This window comes from Rhinolophus hipposideros, assembly GCF_964194185.1.
Source record: "Rhinolophus hipposideros genome assembly, chromosome: 10".
In the NCBI taxonomy this organism is placed as follows: domain Eukaryota; kingdom Metazoa; phylum Chordata; class Mammalia; order Chiroptera; family Rhinolophidae; genus Rhinolophus; species Rhinolophus hipposideros.
In genome coordinates, this window is record NC_138056.1 from 4680946 (window position 1) to 4698402 (window position 17457).

Below are 17457 nucleotides of genomic sequence, written 5' to 3' on the forward strand. Positions count from 1 at the left end.
GAGTGGGACAGAAAAGAATGAAATAATAAGCACTTTATGAATATTTATTTAATCCACACAACAACGCTGATAGTTATTACCGTCCCCATTTTACAGATGGAGAAACTGAGTCATATTGAGGTGAGCAACTTACCCAAGGGAAGATTGCTAGTGGGGATGGTGTGAGATTTAAACCGTCAGTCTGACTCCAGTAGGTACTCTTGTCCATGGTCCACTTGCTACAGGGCCTGGCATGCAGTATTTAATGAAGATTTGCTCTTCCTGCTACTATCATCATGAGGCATAGGGGTGGGACCTTGGGGGAGCACGTTGAGAGAAGTCCCTGAAGTCGCCCTTGGACCTAACGCCAGCGTAGACCGGAGAACGAAACAACTTGGAGGAAGAGGTGCGGCGGTGGCGTTGATGAGGTACCCGTTGCCATGGGAACAAACGAAGGCTTTAGGTAGGCGCATGCGCAGATCGGGCACAGGTTGTTGAACCGGCGAAAGGTGACGTAAAAGCGCACGGGGTGGGGCGCAGGGCTCCGAACGTCAAAGCCCAGCGTCCTCCTACATCCGGAGCAGAGGAAAGGCGCGCTGCGCAGCGGCGGCAGCAGCCCCAGCTGAACCTAGACCCAGCGATACGGAGCTGACGTGCGAAGCAGCGCGAGCGAGGCGTGAGGGCGGTGCCGCGCCCGTGAAGACCTCCTCCGCACAAACCGCGGCGTACCAGACCCAGGTCCGGGATTCCGAGGCCCCGCCTCTCGGGCCTTGGGACTAATCGGATAGAGAGCGCGCGGGCCCTGGCCGCGAACTCGCCAATTGCGGAGGGCGTCGGCCACCGCCCAATCCGGAGCAGACAGGTGCGAGGTCCGGAAGGCGGAGACCAATCAGCAGCGGTTGCGACCTGTTGGAGTCGTTCTCGACCATTGAGGAGGCCTGAGTGACATCTTCGCTCACCAATCGGGAGTGAGGGAGCGTTTGTGCCCGCCCGCCCTTCCGGCCTTAGCTCTATTTACCAGGGGCGTGCATCCCGCCTGCCAATCAGAGCGCGGCTGAGTGGCCAGTCAGCCAACCCCGGAGGAGCGGCCGGCCGGTGTCCCCCGCACCCAGGAGTTGGGGATGTCCTACAAACCCATCGCCCCCGCCCCCACCAGCACCCCGGGCTCCAGCACCCCTGGGCCTGGCACCCCAGTCCCTACAGGTGAGGATCCAGTTCCACCGCTGCTCGCGTGCCCGGGCGTTCGAGGTCTCGAAGAGAAGATGGCCTGAGTTCTGCAGTACTGGGCCTGCCGCCTGTCCTCCCTGAGCCTCACTTTGCTGGCCTGTGAAGTGGGCGTGGTCGTGTAAGGGCCTGATGGGGTGCAGGGGGAGGGGTTTGTCCCTGAAGTTGAGCAGCCTGGAATGAAGAATCTCTTTGGAAGGAATCGGGTGCATCCGGTCGGGGGCTTGGAGCGCTGGGAGGGGGCGTCCCTGTCCCGCGCTGACCTCTTAACTCGCGCATGTTGCAGCCGGAAGTGTCCCATCGCCGTCGGGCTCGGTGCCGGGAGCCGCTGCCCCTTTCAGACCACTGTTTAACGACTTTGGACCGCCCTCCATGGGCTATGTGCAGGTGAGTGGGACCTAGGGAATCGCCTATGATCGGGGACTGGAGGCCCCGTGGGGCCTGAGCTCACCTCCCTGTTCTCTTTTGACATAGGCAATGAAGCCCCCCGGCGCTCAGGGTTCCCAGAGCACCTACACGGATCTGCTGTCTGTCATCGAGGAGATGGGCAAAGAGATCCGGCCCACCTATGCTGGCAGCAAGAGCGCCATGGAGCGCCTGAAGAGAGGTGAGTGACAGCAGGTTCGCCCACCCCCTCGTGCCGCCCTGCTCCCCCAGGAAGGAAGGACATCTGGAAGCCACGTGAGCCAAACCCAGGCTAGGTCACTATCCAGAGGTGTTAGTTCAATACTGAACTGAATTGAAACTGAGTCAGTTTCCAGGGAAGGACCAGGGAATTTGCATTTAAACGGGGCAAATCTGAGGATTAGCTAAACCTCGAATCTCATCTAGCCCTTCATTTGATTATAGTCCCTCTTACTGAAAGGAAGGGGGGTGGGGAGGGCGGGGTCTTCCTCTGGAGGGTGAGGGTGGGACTGTGGAGGGTCGCTGAGACCCTGTATGTTACTTCCCCATCCCCACCCTCACCCCCACCCCAGGCATCATCCATGCCCGGGCCCTAGTCAGAGAGTGCCTGGCAGAGACAGAGCGGAACGCCCGCACGTAACAGGACGCGCCTCCGCCTCCAAGTCTGGACCTTTTCCGGCCACTGCAGGTCACCTGCTTCTCCCTGGCCTTCATCCCGAGTTGCACTTCCTGTCCTGTGTCCCTTGGTGGGTGCCCTCCAGAAACCAGGGGTGGTTCACTCCAGTCGGCAGCACTGACTGGGACCCTGCCATGGTCAGCAGCAAGGTCACTGTGAGTCCCACCCATGACCTGCCAATGGTGTTGATCCAACTGGAACGTTCTCCTTTCTGTGGCCCCCACCACTCAGCACTTACCCAGGACTTCTCACCACTTTGTCCCAGACCCCTTCTCCCCCAGTGGGGCCTCAGAAGGCCTGTCGCCTCCCTGCCTTGTCTCCTGGGCCATAGCCACTCTTTTCTCAGTGTGTCTTTTGCTAAACATGCCCTTTTTGTATAAATAAAAGATAATTTGGAGTTGTTCTCTCAGGTCTTAGTCTTTCTGAGTCTGGTACTTCTACTAAGCCTGGGTGGTCCGGGAAGAAAGAGGGAAAGAGAAGACTCGAAGGGTGGGAGAGAGGCGGACTGGGCCTAGCCCAGCCTTGCACCCTACCCCACCACCCCGTTGTCCAGTTTACTTTGGGAGGGACCCTGCCCCTGTCGGCCATCAGCCTTCCCGGTGTAAGTAGTGTGGAAGAGTTGAGCTCCAGTAGCTGAAACTCTGCCCTCCTTCGCATGGTGCCACCAGAGGGCAGCACAAGGCCTTGGCCTCGTCCACAGCTGGAGGGCAATGTCACCAGCCTGGGCCTAGAGGGCTCTACCTCTGGATTAGCAGTGATGCTTGGCAGGGTGGAAATGCCAGTTCACTTAAGCCACGCCCTCACATGCCTTAATGCCCTCACATCCTAAAGTGAATCAGCCCTGGAGACTCTGAATACACACCATCTCTGACTGCAGAGAGGAGAGGGCACACCGTGGCTTTCCTCCCCCCAGCACCTGCAAAGCAGAGCCAAAGGGGAGAGGGCAGGCTTCCGGCGTGGTTGAGACCCAGCTCTATGCTGCCATCCACTGTCCCACTGCCTTTAGCAAACTGGGTGTGGTCCCACAATCCCAGCCCTCAGGTGTCTCAGCCTTTGCCCAGGGTCTGGTGGCTGGTTGGCCAGACTTGTGAACCCGAGAGACGTAGGTGGGGCCCCACTGAGAGGCTAGTCCTAGGATTCCGAGTGACTGTGGGCCTCTGCCTGGGTGTGTAGCTGAGTGACCCTAGGTGCCTGGAGCGCTGGAATAGGCAGAGGCAAGTCAGAGACCAGCTTCTGGCCAGACTTTGGTGGGGGAGGCGTGTCCCCTACCCTGGGTCTGTCTCAGGTTTGAGGGGTTCGGGGCGATGGGGCTGGGACCCTGCCATTTTTTCCTAGCACATAGAAAGCCTTGGCTAGGGTGGAGATAGAAACCAAGAGTGCTTTGGGGATCCCAACGAGTAGAGGAAGGAGTGAAAAGCGCCGGCCTCTTCCTCTGCTGCGTTGGGGAAGGAAGGCAGGGGCCGCCCTCCTCCGCCGCGGGCGGGGCTGCCCGGACCCCGTAGAGGTGGGGAGGGCCCGCCGAGCCCAGGAAGGGGGCGGAGCGGCCGCAGTGACGCGACGGGCGGCAGGGAGGGACGGCAGGGCGCCGGCGGGCGGATGGGGAGAAAGGTCGGGGCCATGGGCCGACGCTGCTCCTCCAGAGGGTCCGGCCACTGCTGGAATCCGAGGCCGGGGCTGGGGGCGCTCGGGGCTTCCCCCCACAGCCCGTCCGCCCCCGCCTGTACCCAGTGAGGGGCGCCCGCCCTCAACTAGAGGTGAGCCGGGACGTCAGTTGATGGGCCAAGAGCACGGCGGGGCACGGGGACGCCGGGGAGCAGAGGGAAGTGGGGCCAGTGGGGCCTCTCGCCTGCTCGCTGGGTGCGAGGTGGTGGGGTAAGATGGGTGCCTGCAACGGAACGCGGGGGCGCTGAGCGGGTGTCTCAGGGCCGGGGCCCGTAGGATACCAAGTGGAGCCACTTGCCTCTGCCCGAAGAGAGGGTCAAGCCCTAGGAAGGACGATGGGGTGGCTGCATAGGCAAGTGCCGGGGGTTCAGGAAGGGTGGTGGGGAGGTGGAGAGTCGAGCTCTGGGCTGCCGGCCAGGGTGGGGAAGGCGGGTCTGGGGGCCGGAGGGGTTATTTACCTGGTCCTGGAAAAACGGTTCAGGTGCGGGGGTGTGGGGAACACTGACATGCTGAGAGGAGGGCGCACCGAACTGCTCGGTGGAGAGACACCGTGGGGGACAAGACTTTAAGTAGACGCCGGGAGTGGGGGGACACGGGACCCCACCGACTCTGGGAAAGGGATCGTAAAGGGCGGCCCTGAGGGGCGGGTTGTGGAAGGCAGGCCCGGAAGGAGGGGTCCGGGGGCTCCAGGGGGCGGGTCCTAGAGGGATGCAGTTTCGAGGGGGCTCTGGACGCGGAGGGAAAGGACAGGCTGGCCGGCTCGCGCTGCCGCTCCGGGGGGCCCGCGTCAGCGCGCGGTTGCCATGGCAACGGGCGGGTGGGGGACGGGGCTGCGCGGAAAGGAGGTCAGCGTTCAGCCTCGCTGCTGCTCCGGGCCCCGGGCGGCGCTGGGTTCGCCTCTGTCTCCCCCGTGGCGGGCCCGGGCATGGGGTCCTGTGGCCCGAGCCCCTCGGCCTGGGCGCAGGGCTCGGAGCCGCGCGCCGCCGCCCCGCACTGACGGCCGTGCGGTGCCCTGCGCCAGGCGGAGCGGAGGCCGAGTGCGGCCGGCCGATCGCTTTCAGGATGCTCATCAAGGAGTACCACATTCTGCTGCCCATGAGCCTGGACGAGTACCAGGTGGCCCAGCTCTACATGATACAGGTGAGGGCGGTGGGAAGCGGAGACCAATGGGGACCATACATCATGATGGGGTAAGGGCAGGAGCATGCAGGCCGCACTTGGGGCAAAGGGTTGGGCCCAGCTCAACCCCGGCCACTACTGCTCCGGGGCTTGAAAGGGCTCTGAGGCCAGAGGAGGAGAGAGTGGTCACCCTTTGGATGGGGGAGAAGGGGGAAGGGCTGTGGGAAAGGGGGCAGAAAGGCACAGCCGGGCCTCCCCACCCCCCCAAGTGCCCAACCCGTGCTGGGTGCTCAGCCCATGTCTGATCTTTAGTTTTCCTTCCAATATGTAATCCCATGGAGATAGGGAAAGGAATGCATGAGGGGGCAAGGGTGAGAGGCGCGGAATGGGGAGGGGTCCTAGGTGGTAGAGAAGGCTGGGAGGGGGTCCCCAGAGGATGCAGGATCCTGGCAAGCCCAGGTCAGGAAGACGGGATGGAAGAGGATTAGGCCCCCAAACTGACAAGAGTAGGCCCCCAAACTGACGTAGAGGGCCCGACAGAGACCCTAGAGGATAGGGAAGAAGTCTGGCCTAAGAGAAAGGGTGTAGGGGTCTGGGCTTGGGCTGTGAGGACAATGGGCCAGGGCAGGCTCTCACTCAGGGAGGGTTGGTACAGGTCCTCAGGGAGGCCTGTTCCAGATGTGTTCCCAGAAGGATAGGATCAGTCTGCAGAGACAAGAGGGCCAGGAGCCAGCCTCAGAGGGCAGAGTGGGCCAAGTTTGGACTCCAGAGCTATAAAAGGGCAGGATTTGAGTGCTCTCAAATTACGAGGGGTTGTGGCAGGAGCCTTTCTTGGGGTCCCACGGAGGAGACCAGGGTCAGGTCCTCAGAGGGATGGGGTCCCTTTTACTCTCCTCAGTTCTCCCAGCCCACCACCCTGGCCTCCCTGTTGCCCCTGGGGTACATGCAGCATGCTGTCACCTCAGAAGCTTGCACTGGCTTCCCCTCTCCTCTGCCTTGAATACTTCCACCCACCCTACATCCAATCAGTACCCTCCCTCCCTTCAAGCCATGTTCAAATCATAGTCATGTTATCTTCCGGTCAGGCCTTCTCTGACCATCTATGGAAATTGCAATCCCCAACTCAATCCCCCTTACTCTCTTCTATGCTTTCTTTTTCCCATAAAACTTACCACCTTATAATTTGTTTTTCTGTATCTGTCTCCCTCCATTAGAACATAAATTCTATAAGGGCAGGAGTCTTTGTTTATCAACAGATCCTAATTAATATAATCCCAAATAATGCCTAGAATAAAGCAGGCACTCAACCCTGTGGGGGACTGGACAGCAGCTGTGATTCTGATTCCAGGAGCTGCAGGGGGCCAGGGTCAAGTTTCAAGGAGTTAGAAAAACTAGGACTAGGGTGTCCCTCCTCCCCCGCAGCTGTGTGAGGGGCCAGGCCAAGCTGGGGAATCCCAGAAGCTGAGCCTGAGCTGCGCATTCTGCTCTGCCCTGCACTACAGAAAAAGAGCCGGGAGGAGTCAAGTGGTGAGGGCAGTGGCGTGGAGATCCTGGCCAACCGACCCTACACAGATGGGCCCGGCGGCAGTGGGCAGTACACACACAAGGTGTACCATGTGGGCTCTCACATCCCAGGCTGGTTCCGGGCACTGCTGCCCAAGGCCGCCCTGCAGGTGGAGGAGGAATCCTGGAACGCTTATCCCTATACCCGAACCCGGTGAGTGGGTGGGTTGGACGTGGGGCCACACGGGGAACAGCCTTCATAGGTGCAATAGTGACCCTTGCCCCTGTCCTCTGCCTAGGTATACCTGCCCCTTTGTGGAGAAATTCTCCATTGAAATAGAGACCTATTATCTGCCCGATGGCGGACAGCAGCCAAATGTCTTCAACCTGAGCGGGGCTGAGAAGAGACAGCGCATCCTGGGTGAGGCCTGGGGGACCCTGGAGACCTTCTCAGGCCACCTGAATCCTCCATGGGCAGCCGCTGACAAGTCTCAGGCTCTCTCTGGGCCTTGGCTTCCGGTCTTCAAAAGGCTGCCCTCCGGTCCTGAGGCAGGGAAGGGGTGGTGAGGGCTGGAGGGGGCTGGTGGTGCTCAGTGCTGCTGGAATCCCCTCAGACACCATTGACATCGTGAAGGATGCAGTGGCCCCGGGCGAGTACAAAGCAGAAGAGGACCCCCGGTTGTACCGCTCAGTTAAGACGGGCCGAGGACCGCTGGCTGATGACTGGGCACGCACGGCAGCCCAGTCGGGGCCCCTCATGTGCGCCTACAAGCTGTGCAAGGTGGAGTTCCGCTACTGGGGCATGCAAGCCAAGATTGAGCAGTTCATCCACGACGTTGGTGAGCACCCAGCTGCAGGAGGGTCTGTTTACCCAGCATGCACCAGGCCCTGTGTGTGAGCCGGGAAGCTCCCAGGCTACAGGAGACACACGAGCATAACGCCCTCATTGCGCTTTGCTGTGGTGAGCACTGAGGCGCAGAGGGAAGCAGCACAGCCTGCCTGGGGGTCAGGGGAGACTAGCCTTAAGGTACAGGTAAGAGTCAGGAGGACAAGAAGTGGGTGACATGGTCTTCAGGTCTCAGATGAAATTCTAAAACGTTCTGTAAATCAAGTGGGACTTAGAGACTCTCAGGAGGGTCATCAGCCCTAACTGGCGACATGCTAAGGAATGCAGGCTAAGGCTGCTGTGACTTGGATGTCATTCTCTCAGGGTCCCTCCCACGCTCAACTCCCACAGTCCCATCCTCCGGCCCTGGTAGCCAGGAGCCCATGTTTCACGCCACTGTAAACCAACTCCACCGATTCTGCAGCTCAGCCCTGCCCCACCTCACAGGTCTAAAGCTGGTCCACCTGCCAGTAGAAGGATCCCTGGATAGGGACGTCCAGGGGCCTGGGTTCCACTCTACTGCGCACTCTCATGGAACGTCCAGTGAGCCACTTCCCATCTCTGCACCTTAATTTTCCCTTCTGTAAACGAGGGGTTGAGCCAGATATTAAAAGCCAATGTTGATCAGAAATCCTTTGCTAATCACTTTCCATGTAAGATCTCCTTTGACACCCATAACACCCCGCAAGGGAAAGACTATTATTATTCCCATTTTACAGGTGAGGAAATTTGCTTGGAGAGTAATACAGGCTCCTTGTCTTGCATTTGGAAAAATACCAAAAGGCACAAATAAGAAAATAAAAGTCACCCACATATAACCACTATTAAGATTTGATATATTTCCTTCCAGAAGTTTATGATTCAATCATTATTGCTTTATTTCCTAGATATTGAGGTTTCTAACTATTCCTCTGCTTAAGATGAAAATATCCCAGAATGGGTATCATCTTTCATAACAACCTTCATTAAGTGCCAACACTTCCATTAACTGTTAACACCTTCATTAACCATCAACAATTTCATTAACTGTTAGTGCCTTAATTGTTAACTCCTCTGAAGAAATCAGCAGGAAGCCAAATGAAAGAAGAACAAGCAGCTTCCTGGGGGGTGGGGATCGGGGTGGGGTCAGTGCTCAGAGTCTGGCTGTCCAGAGGGGTGGAAAAAGCAGTGGGCAGGGAGGGAGGTGGGGCAGGAAGACAGATGCCCTGGTTTCCTCTCCCATCCTTTGGATAGCACTCGCCCTGCCTTCCTTTGTGGCTCTGGGTGGGTGCTGTGCCCAGGGGAGCCATTACCCAACCTCAAGGACTGGGCGTGTGGCTGTTGTGGCAGGGAAACTCAGGTTGGGGGGCATTGTTCTGATGCCTGGGCACCTATAGGTCTGCGTCGGGTGATGCTGCGAGCCCACCGGCAGGCCTGGTGCTGGCAGGACGAGTGGACAGATCTGAGCATGGCCGACATCCGGGCACTGGAAGAGGAGACGGCTCGCATGCTGGCCCAGCGCATGGCCAAGTGCAACATGGGCAGTGAGGGGCCTGAGGCCCAGCCCCCAGGGAAGCCATGCACTGAGGCAGGGGTGGGGACCAGCCATGTTAGCACCTCTGAGGGGCCCGAAGCCCCCCTTGGCCCTGACGTGTCACCTGATGCCAGCTTTGGCAAACAGTGGTCGTCATCCTCACGTTCCTCCTACTCATCCCAGCATGGAGGTGAGGCTGAGGCGCCGGGAAGGGGTGGAGGGACCCTCACGCTGGGCCCAGGCTCAGGCTGATGTGGCCCTGCAGGGGGCGTGTCTCCCCAGACCTTGTCCGAGTGGCGCATGCAGAACATTGCTCGTGACTCTGAGAACAGCTCTGAAGAGGAGTTCTTTGATGCCCATGGTCAGCGCAGTGGGCCCTGGTGGAGGTGGGGGTGTCCCCGAGAAGCTCCTCCCACCCAATGACACAGCTCCTTGTTCCTTCAGAAGGCTTCTCTGACAGTGACGAGGTCTTCCCCAAGGAGATGACCAAGTGGAACTCCAATGACTTTATCGACGCCTTTGCCTCCCCAATGGAGGCTGAGGGTGTACCAGGTAAAGATCCTGAATCAGATTGCCAGCACCCTATATGCAGTGGGGACTCGGAGAACAGGTCAGTCCTAAGTTTCATGGGGTCCTAAGATGAATGTCAATCCAGAGAGGGTGCTCATTAAACACAGATGATTAATGAGTAGATAGTGAGTGGATGGAGGGGTAGCTGGAGTATTTTTGGGGTGCAGCCATAGCACAAAGAAAGGAGGAATGTATTTATCGGGGATCTAGGAAGATTTACATGGGAGCTGCCGTCTAAGCTGGGTTTTGAAGGATGGGACCAGCTGTGTCCAACAGAACTTTCTGTGATGATGGACGTGTCCTAGCCGCCAGGCACATGTGGCTACCAAGCACCTGAAATGTGACTAGTGTGACTAAGGCACTGAATTTTGTACTGTTTTATACTTTCATTCGTTTCAATTTAGATAGGCACATGTGGATAGTGGCTATCACATTGGACAGAGCAGAAGGAATGTTCCAGGCAAACAAGCACTGTGGGGAGGGGCGTCCCTGACAGTAGCAGGACCAGCAGAGAAAAGTAAAATGACCTGGGAGAGTCGAGTGAGAGGAAAAGGTCAGAGAAAAGTGGGGTTTGGGGGTGCCACTGAGGCAGAAGCAGAGCAGGACTATCTGAAGTGTCCGATGAAGGGAACCCCCACAGACTCCTCAGTCTCCTTCATTCGGTATCCCCTGTCCTATAGACCCTGGAGCCGAGGCCACCAAAGATATCAGGGACGGGGACCGAGCACCCAGGGACTCGGAGGTGAGTAGGATCAGCCACCCCATGTCGCAGTCATGCCCACCTGCCTGCCAGGCCACGGTTCTGACACCCCTGGCACCTCACTGTGCCCCACAGGGCCCAGACGGAGCTGGGGAGCTGGGGGCCGAGGCATGCGCGGTGCATGCCCTCTTCCTCATCCTGCATAGCGGCAACATCCTGGACTCCGGCCCTGGAGATACCAACTCCAAGCAGGCGGATGTGCAGACGCTGAGCCTGGCCTTCGAGGCCGTCACCCGCATCCACTTCCCTGAGGCCCTAGGCCACGTGGCATTGCGACTGGTGCCCTGCCCACCCATCTGTGCTGCCGCCTATGCCCTTGTCTCCAAGTACTGGTCAGGGATGGAAGGGTGGGGGATACACAGGGTCCCCAAGATGCAGACTTCCACCTGGGGGCACGTGGGACCAGGAAGGCCCCGGAGGGTGGGGGAGGAGGCTAGGAAGCCCGACACCTGGGCCAGTCAGCCACATGGCTGGACCTCAGTTTCTAGTCAATGGCTCCATCACAAAGCCTCTAGGGTGCTGACACTCCCACAAAGGCCCACAGCACTAAGACTTACCAGCAGGCCAAGGGGACTTGGAGGGGGCAGTGGAGGGGCTGCAGGCACCCACCCACCACACTTCCTCCTCCTCCAGCCTGAGCCCCTACAGCCATGACGGTGACAGCCTGTCCCGCTCCCAGGACCACATTCCACTGGCTGCCCTGCCGCTGTTGGCCACCTCATCCTCCCGATACCAGGGCGCTGTGGCCACTGTCATTGCCCGCACCAACCAGGCCTATGCCGCTTTCCTGCGCTCCTCTGAGGGCACCGGCTTCTGTGGGCAGGTCAGTAAATAGGATGTTCCTGGGGTGCTTGCTATGCAGCCCCTCCTGATGGCACCTCCACTGCAGCCCCTCCTGATGGTGCCACCCTCTCCCCTAGGTGGTGCTGATTGGGGATGGTGTCGGTGGAATCCTGGGCTTTGATGCACTCTGTCACAGTGCCAACGCGGGCACAGGGAGTCGGAGCAGCAGCCGCCGAGGGAGCATGGTCAGTGTGGCTGGACTTGCGGCCTCAGGAGGGTGGTGTCTTTTCATGTCTAGGGCTCTGGCCCTGGAAGGTGACCTCTCTGCGGGCAGGTCCCCTGCTGCCTCATTCTGTCCTCTCTGGGGCTCTGCCCACCTACTTTCTTTGAGTCCCTGCCCAACCTCCAAGCCTCTCTCCTCACTTTCAAATAAGTGGAAATCACTTTGTCTCCAGTCCTAAGGATGTGTCTGTCCCATTCCTTCTAGAACAATGAGCTGCTCTCCCCGGAGGTTGGCCCAGTACGGGACCCCCTGGCAGATGGGGCAGAGGGTCTAGGCGGGGCCAGCCCAGACCCCTCAGTCCTGCCCACCCAGCGCATCCCCAATGACATGGCCAGTCCTGAGGCTGAGGGCTCTCAGAACAGGTGACATTCCTGCCCTATCACCCCCACCCTGGGCTCATGCTGGGCTGTAGAGGCAGCAGCACTGAGCACCCCTCCTCCACAGCCTACAGGTGGCCCCTACAACTGCCTCCTCCTCCGGGGAGCCTAGGCGGGCAAGCACAGCCTCCTGCCCGCCCACTGCCACCTCTGAGGCTCCTGATGTCCCCATTAGCGCTGCCCGCCTGGACTTCAAGGTCTCTGGCTTCTTTCTCTTCGGCTCCCCGCTGGGCCTGGTGCTGGCTCTGCGCAAAACCGTGATGCCTGCCTTGGAGGGTGAGCCCTCAGGATGGGGGTGGGGGCCTCACACTACCTTCATCTGCCCCTCCCCCATCTCCGAATTTGTCTCACCTGAGATGCTGGCATTATTGCCATCCCTCACTGTACAAATTAAATGGCCTGGCTATGGCTAAAGAAGGGCAAACTGTGGCCCAGAAAAAAGGGACTAGCCAAGGCTGAGTTTCCCAAAGAGCACCAGGAGGAACTCACCCACAGATGCTCTGTGTGAGAAGGGGTCCGACAGGCATAGAAACCACTTGATCCTGAACCAGCTGAACAAATCGAATCTGATCTCTTCTTAGGCAAAAGTTCTGTCTCACTAAGCAGGACCCTGGTGACCTCCCAGGGAGTGCAGTTTGAGAAGTGCTGGCTCAGGGTTACACAGCATGTCAGGGTGCTGCTTCCCACACCCCTTCCCTCCCAGAATGCCCAGATGAACCCCTTCCCTACTTTATCTTCTGGGTACCAGTGGCCCAAATGCGTCCAGCCTGTGAGCAGATCTACAACCTCTTCCATGCGGCCGACCCCTGCGCCTGCCGTCTTGAGCCCCTGCTGGCCCCCAAGTTCCAGGCCATCGCCCCACTGGCCGTACCCCGCTATCAGAAGTTCCCTCTGGGAGACGGCTCATCCCTGCTGCTGGGTATGTCCCCAACCAAGACAAAGGGGAGAAGGAGGGCACCAAAGGGGAGGGATAAGGATGGACCCTCTCACCCAAGAAAACATGGAGTAGTTCCCACATCACTGATAACCTCTCGGGTCCCCACTCCCAGGACAGGGAGCCCTACTCCAGCCCCTTGGTAGGTCTGCATCCCCAAGACCTTGTGACATTCTCTGCCCAGGAGTGGAGGGCGGTGGTGACGACTGGGCTAGAGAGAGGAAGCAGGGTGACACCAGTGTGCCAGTGTTTGAAAGCAGCCAACAGTGCGGGGGGAGGGGGTCTGCTGTGTCTGTGTTACAGGTGCATTGTGTCCCCATATGCATTTGGGTTCACGTATCAGTGTGGGGCATGTACGTGTATGCATGCAAGTGGGTACCCATTTGGCCCGTGAGACAAATGGACCTGTGTTGGGGTGGTGGAGGCAGGCATTCTGGCAAGAATGCAGCAGGCTGTTGGTGTGAGCTAAGAAGGGAGAATGCTCCCCTTCCACCCAGCTGTGGGGCAGTTCAGCCTCAGCCAAGACCTGACCAGGGAGGGCTGGCAGGGAAGATGGCAGAGGTGTGAGGGCTGAGCTGTCCTGGAACCCCTAGGTGGGAAGACAGGAGGGCAGCCTGGCCCAACCTGCTGCTGAGGTTGCCCCTCTTCTCCCAGCCGACACTCTGCAGACCCACTCAGGCCTCTTCCTGGAGGAGCTGGAGATGTTGGTGCCCTCAACACCCACCTCTGCCAGCGGTGCCTTCTGGAAGGGCAGTGAGTTGGGCACCGAGCCACAGGCCCAGCCAGCTGCCCCCAGCACCACCAGTGAGGTGGTTAAGAGTAAGTCAGCCAGACACCCAGCCTGGGGAGGGGACCTTTATTCCACCTCCAACGCCCAGCTGAAACACCCCTGGCCCTAGCATCCGCTCTGGAACTCCCTCCCCCAGCACCCAGCAAAGCAGGCTTGCAGGAAAGGAGGGAGGGAAGAGTATCCAGGGGCCAGGCAAGTAGGCACGGGGTGGGAGGCCACCCTGACTCACTGCCCGCCATGGCTGTGCAGTCCTGGAGCGATGGTGGGGGACCAAGCGGATTGACTACTCGCTGTACTGCCCCGAGGCGCTCACTGCCTTTCCCACCGTCACGCTGCCCCACCTCTTCCACGCCAGCTACTGGGAGTCAGCCGATGTGGTGGCCTTCATCCTGCGCCAGGTGGGCCGGGGGATACGGGGTGGGAGATGGATGGGGAGTGGAGTGGGCCGGGGAAAGGCAGCCCCAGGACCCTGTTCACGTGACCTTGCCTGGTCCTGGGCAGGTGATCGAGAAGGAACGGCCACAGCTGGCCGAGTGCGAAGAGGCATCCATCTACAGCCCGGCCTTCCCTAGGGAGAAGTGGCAGCGCAAACGTACCCAAGTCAAGATCCGAGTATGTGCACTGTCCCTCGCACCCTCAAAAGCGAGGCCCTGCCTCCTCTCCCCAGCATCCCCGGCCCCACGGCCTTCCCGGGTCGCGCCCCGCCCCCATGGTCCTGGACCCACCTCCTCAGGCCTCCGCCCTGCCTCTGGGAACTGCACTAGTTTCTTCCCCAACCCCTGCCAAGTCAGGTCAAGGATGGCCGCGCACCCATCCCGCCTCATCCTCTTCATCCCGTCCTCTCATGGCTCCACCCCCTGGGAGCCGGAACCCAGTCCACACACACGCACTCAGGAGCTCAGCTCAGGGTTGGCAAAAGCGCCCACCCCTCGGGCCTCGCCCGTCTACCGCGGCAGCCCCGCCTCCTCCAGCCTCCGCCCCTGCCTGGGCTAGGCTCCCGCGCATCAGCTCCCCCCATCCCCAACATCTGGTGCGGGCTCACTCCGTCTCCTCCTGCCAGAACGTCACTTCCAACCACCGGGCGAACGACACGGTGGTGTGTGAGGGCCGCCCCCAGGTGCTGAATGGACGCTTCATGTACGGGCCCTTGGACGTGGTCACGCTCACCGGAGAGAAGGTCAGAACCCAGCGGACCCGCCCCTGTCCTGGTCCTGCCTCCGGCTCGCAGCCTGGCCAGGATGAGCGCTCAGCTCTAGCCACCCCCGTCACAGGCCGGCCTCTGCTCTCCTCCATTCAGTCAGGGGGTGCCCAGGGTCTCCGCCCCATGGACCCTCTCCCCACCAGGTGGACGTCTACGTCATGACGCAGCCACTGTCGGGCAAGTGGATCCACTTTGGTACCGAGGTCACCAACAGCTCGGGCCGCCTCACCTTCCCGGTGCCCCCCGAGCGTGCGCTGAGCATCGGCGTCTACCCTGTGCGCATGATGGTCAGGTGAGCGTGGGGCGGGTCCAGCTTCTGTGGGGCGGGACTCCGCGGGTCTTGCCCCAATGCTGCTTACGCCGCCTGCGGACCGCAGGGGCGACCACACGTACGCTGAGTGCTGCCTGACTGTGGTGGCCCGAGGCACCGAGGCCGTGGTCTTCAGCATCGACGGCTCCTTTACCGCCAGCGTCTCCATCATGGGCAGCGACCCCAAGGTGCGCGCCGGCGCAGTGGACGTGGTCAGGTAGGAGCGGCCGCCTCCTGGCTCACCGTGCAGACCTGCCCCCACCTCTGGTGCTTGGAGCTCACCACAGCCCTACCCCGCAGGCACTGGCAAGATGCAGGCTACCTGATCGTATATGTAACCGGCCGGCCGGATATGCAGAAGCACCGGGTGGTGGCCTGGCTGTCACAGCACAACTTCCCCCACGGCGTTGTCTCCTTCTGCGACGGCCTCACCCATGACCCGCTGCGCCAGAAGGCGATGTTTCTGCAGAGCCTGGTGCAGGAGGTGCGGCTGGGGAGAGTCCCACCTCCACCCTTGCCCCCGCCCTGGGCCATAGGACGGCCCATCTGGTCCCACCCCCATCACCCTCCGGACCCTTATCAACGATGGGAGAGGCGCCTTATGGTCCTCGTGCTCCTAGAGAGGGGCAACTAGAGAGAACCCTTTGGTTCCACCCTCCTAGGGGCCTGGTGATGTAGGACTCGACTAGCGACTAGCGGACTCTCGAAACTTCTGACCCTGGACTCCCACCAGACCCCGCCCCCTGCCCCATGGCCCCGCCCTTGGGGCAGCTCACTGGCGTCTCCCCCCCACAGGTGGAACTGAACATTGTGGCAGGCTACGGGTCCCCCAAAGACGTGGCTGTATACGCGGCGCTGGGACTGCCCGCGAGCCAGACCTACATAGTGGGCCGCGCCGTGCGGAAACTGCAAGCACAGTGCCAGGTGAGGGCCAAGTGAAGGCGGGGACTAGGAGCCTGGGCCTGAGGCCATAAGGATTACCTGTGTTAAGCACCTGAGGGAGGCGTCTATGAGAGGCTGGCAGGCCTCTGGGGACCTGGTCTCCTCTTAGGACAGGGGTAATGAACAACTTGAAGCTGCCAGGCAGACCGGGATTGATAACTCAGGCTGGAGTGTGCTCAAGACCTTGAGTGCTGGCTCCACTCTGGCATTGCCCTGGGCATGGACCTTGACCTTTCTAAACCCCAATTTCCTGTCTGTAAAATCGAAATGATAAAATGGCACCGACCTCTACAATTATGAAGATCATATGATTTACTGCACATTAGTGTGCAGAGGGCTGGACACAACAGTGTTTGCTAAATGTTAGCTGGTGTTATTCCCCCAAGAATCCCATTTTACAGATGAAGAAACTTAGGCCCAGAGAGGTACAGAGCTAGGAGTAAAGCCAAGGTGCCTGGCTCCCAGCCTGACGTTCCTACTTCCTGAGAGAAGACTCACAATCAGTCTGTGCTGGGCCTAGAATGCAGCCAGCACTCCCCAGGAGCCTGGAAAGGACAGGGGAGGGCAGCATGTGGGCCTCAGAGCAACATTCCCTCATCCCTACCCCCCTCTGTCCACAGTTCCTGTCAGATGGCTACGTGGCCCACCTGGGCCAACTGGAGGCTGGCTCCCATCCTCATGCCCCCACGGGACCCTCGAGGGCCACCCTGGCCAAGAGCAGCTATGGCGGGGCTGCCCCTGTGGACTTCCTCCGCAAACAGAGCCAGCTGCTTCGCTCAAGGGGTCCCAGCCAGGTGGAGCGCGAGGGCTCAGGGACACCGCCCACCACCCTGGCCCGGGGCAAGGCCCGAAGCATCAGCCTCAAGTTGGACTGTGAAGAGTGAGACCCAAACTGTGGCTGGACCTGGGTTATTTATTCACACATTCGAGGGGCCCAAGTGGCCATGTGTGGGAGGCGGCGGGCCCAGACCTCTGGCCCCAGCCCTGGCTCCCCAGCCCCACACCCTGCATCTTTGCCTGCCCCTCAGTGTTACTTCCCTTTTACGTGGGGGGATCCAGCCCGGGGGGGTGGGGGGAGGATAGAGTGGAAAGGACCCAAAGTCTTTTCCAATATGTAAATCCATGAAAATAAACACCACCTGCATCCTACCTGATTGTCCACCTGCCTGGCCTCACAGAGCAGCCAAGCCCATGGTTTCCAGTTCAGTGGGGACCCTGATGGGCAGAGCGGGACCAGGATGTGCCCAGAGTCATACAGCAGGGCAGAGCAGGACCAGGATGAGGGCCTGGGCCCCAAAGTTTTCATAGATGGTTCTGTCCTCCCCCTACCTAAGGCCTTTTCCTGGACTCCACCCACCAGCCCTCCCCACCTGGGCCAGCCTTTTCGTGCACAGGGGCCACCCTCAGCCCAGACTTGGCCGCTCACTAAAACCTCTGCCTCCAGAAGCTGAGACCAGGGGATCACTGGATCAGAGGCTGGAGGTGGGAAGGAGGAAGACCACCTCACTCGGGCACAAGCTTTGTCTCCCCCTCCAGACTG

The 17457-nt window shown here is 60.0% G+C and overlaps 2 protein-coding genes across 7 annotated transcripts; both read left to right on the plus strand.

The window, feature by feature from the left end:
- Positions 1 to 510: 510 nt before the first annotated feature.
- Positions 511 to 2693, plus strand: CDK2AP2 (cyclin dependent kinase 2 associated protein 2). Of its 4 annotated transcripts, none has more exons than XM_081063714.1 (4): positions 511 to 1182; positions 1490 to 1590; positions 1678 to 1810; positions 2181 to 2693. In XM_081063714.1, the coding sequence occupies exons 1-4, from the start codon at positions 1101 to 1103 to the stop codon at positions 2246 to 2248; spliced, it is 384 nt and encodes a 127-aa protein (XP_080919840.1). In that variant the 5' UTR covers positions 511 to 1100; the 3' UTR covers positions 2249 to 2693. The 4 variants fall into 4 exon arrangements, with proteins under 4 accessions (XP_080919840.1, XP_080919839.1, XP_080919838.1 ...); XM_081063713.1 differs by having other exon boundaries at positions 543 to 1324; positions 2297 to 2693; XM_081063712.1 differs by having other exon boundaries at positions 551 to 1182; positions 2297 to 2693.
- A 1134-nt stretch (positions 2694 to 3827) lies between these two features.
- PITPNM1 (phosphatidylinositol transfer protein membrane associated 1) lies at positions 3828 to 17066 on the plus strand. Of its 3 annotated transcripts, none has more exons than XM_081062214.1 (24): positions 3828 to 4038; positions 4968 to 5086; positions 6568 to 6782; positions 6868 to 6989; positions 7183 to 7407; positions 8831 to 9157; positions 9233 to 9328; positions 9412 to 9519; positions 10218 to 10279; positions 10373 to 10623; positions 10931 to 11120; positions 11218 to 11325; positions 11568 to 11725; positions 11808 to 12016; positions 12489 to 12659; positions 13329 to 13493; positions 13714 to 13862; positions 13966 to 14076; positions 14525 to 14641; positions 14809 to 14957; positions 15043 to 15192; positions 15276 to 15459; positions 15771 to 15899; positions 16538 to 17066. In XM_081062214.1, the coding sequence occupies exons 2-24, from the start codon at positions 5009 to 5011 to the stop codon at positions 16799 to 16801; spliced, it is 3738 nt and encodes a 1245-aa protein (XP_080918340.1). In that variant the 5' UTR covers positions 3828 to 4038; positions 4968 to 5008; the 3' UTR covers positions 16802 to 17066. The 3 variants fall into 3 exon arrangements, with proteins under 3 accessions (XP_080918340.1, XP_080918342.1, XP_080918341.1); XM_081062216.1 differs by having other exon boundaries at positions 9415 to 9519; XM_081062215.1 differs by having other exon boundaries at positions 3836 to 4298.
- Positions 17067 to 17457: the final 391 nt, after the last annotated feature.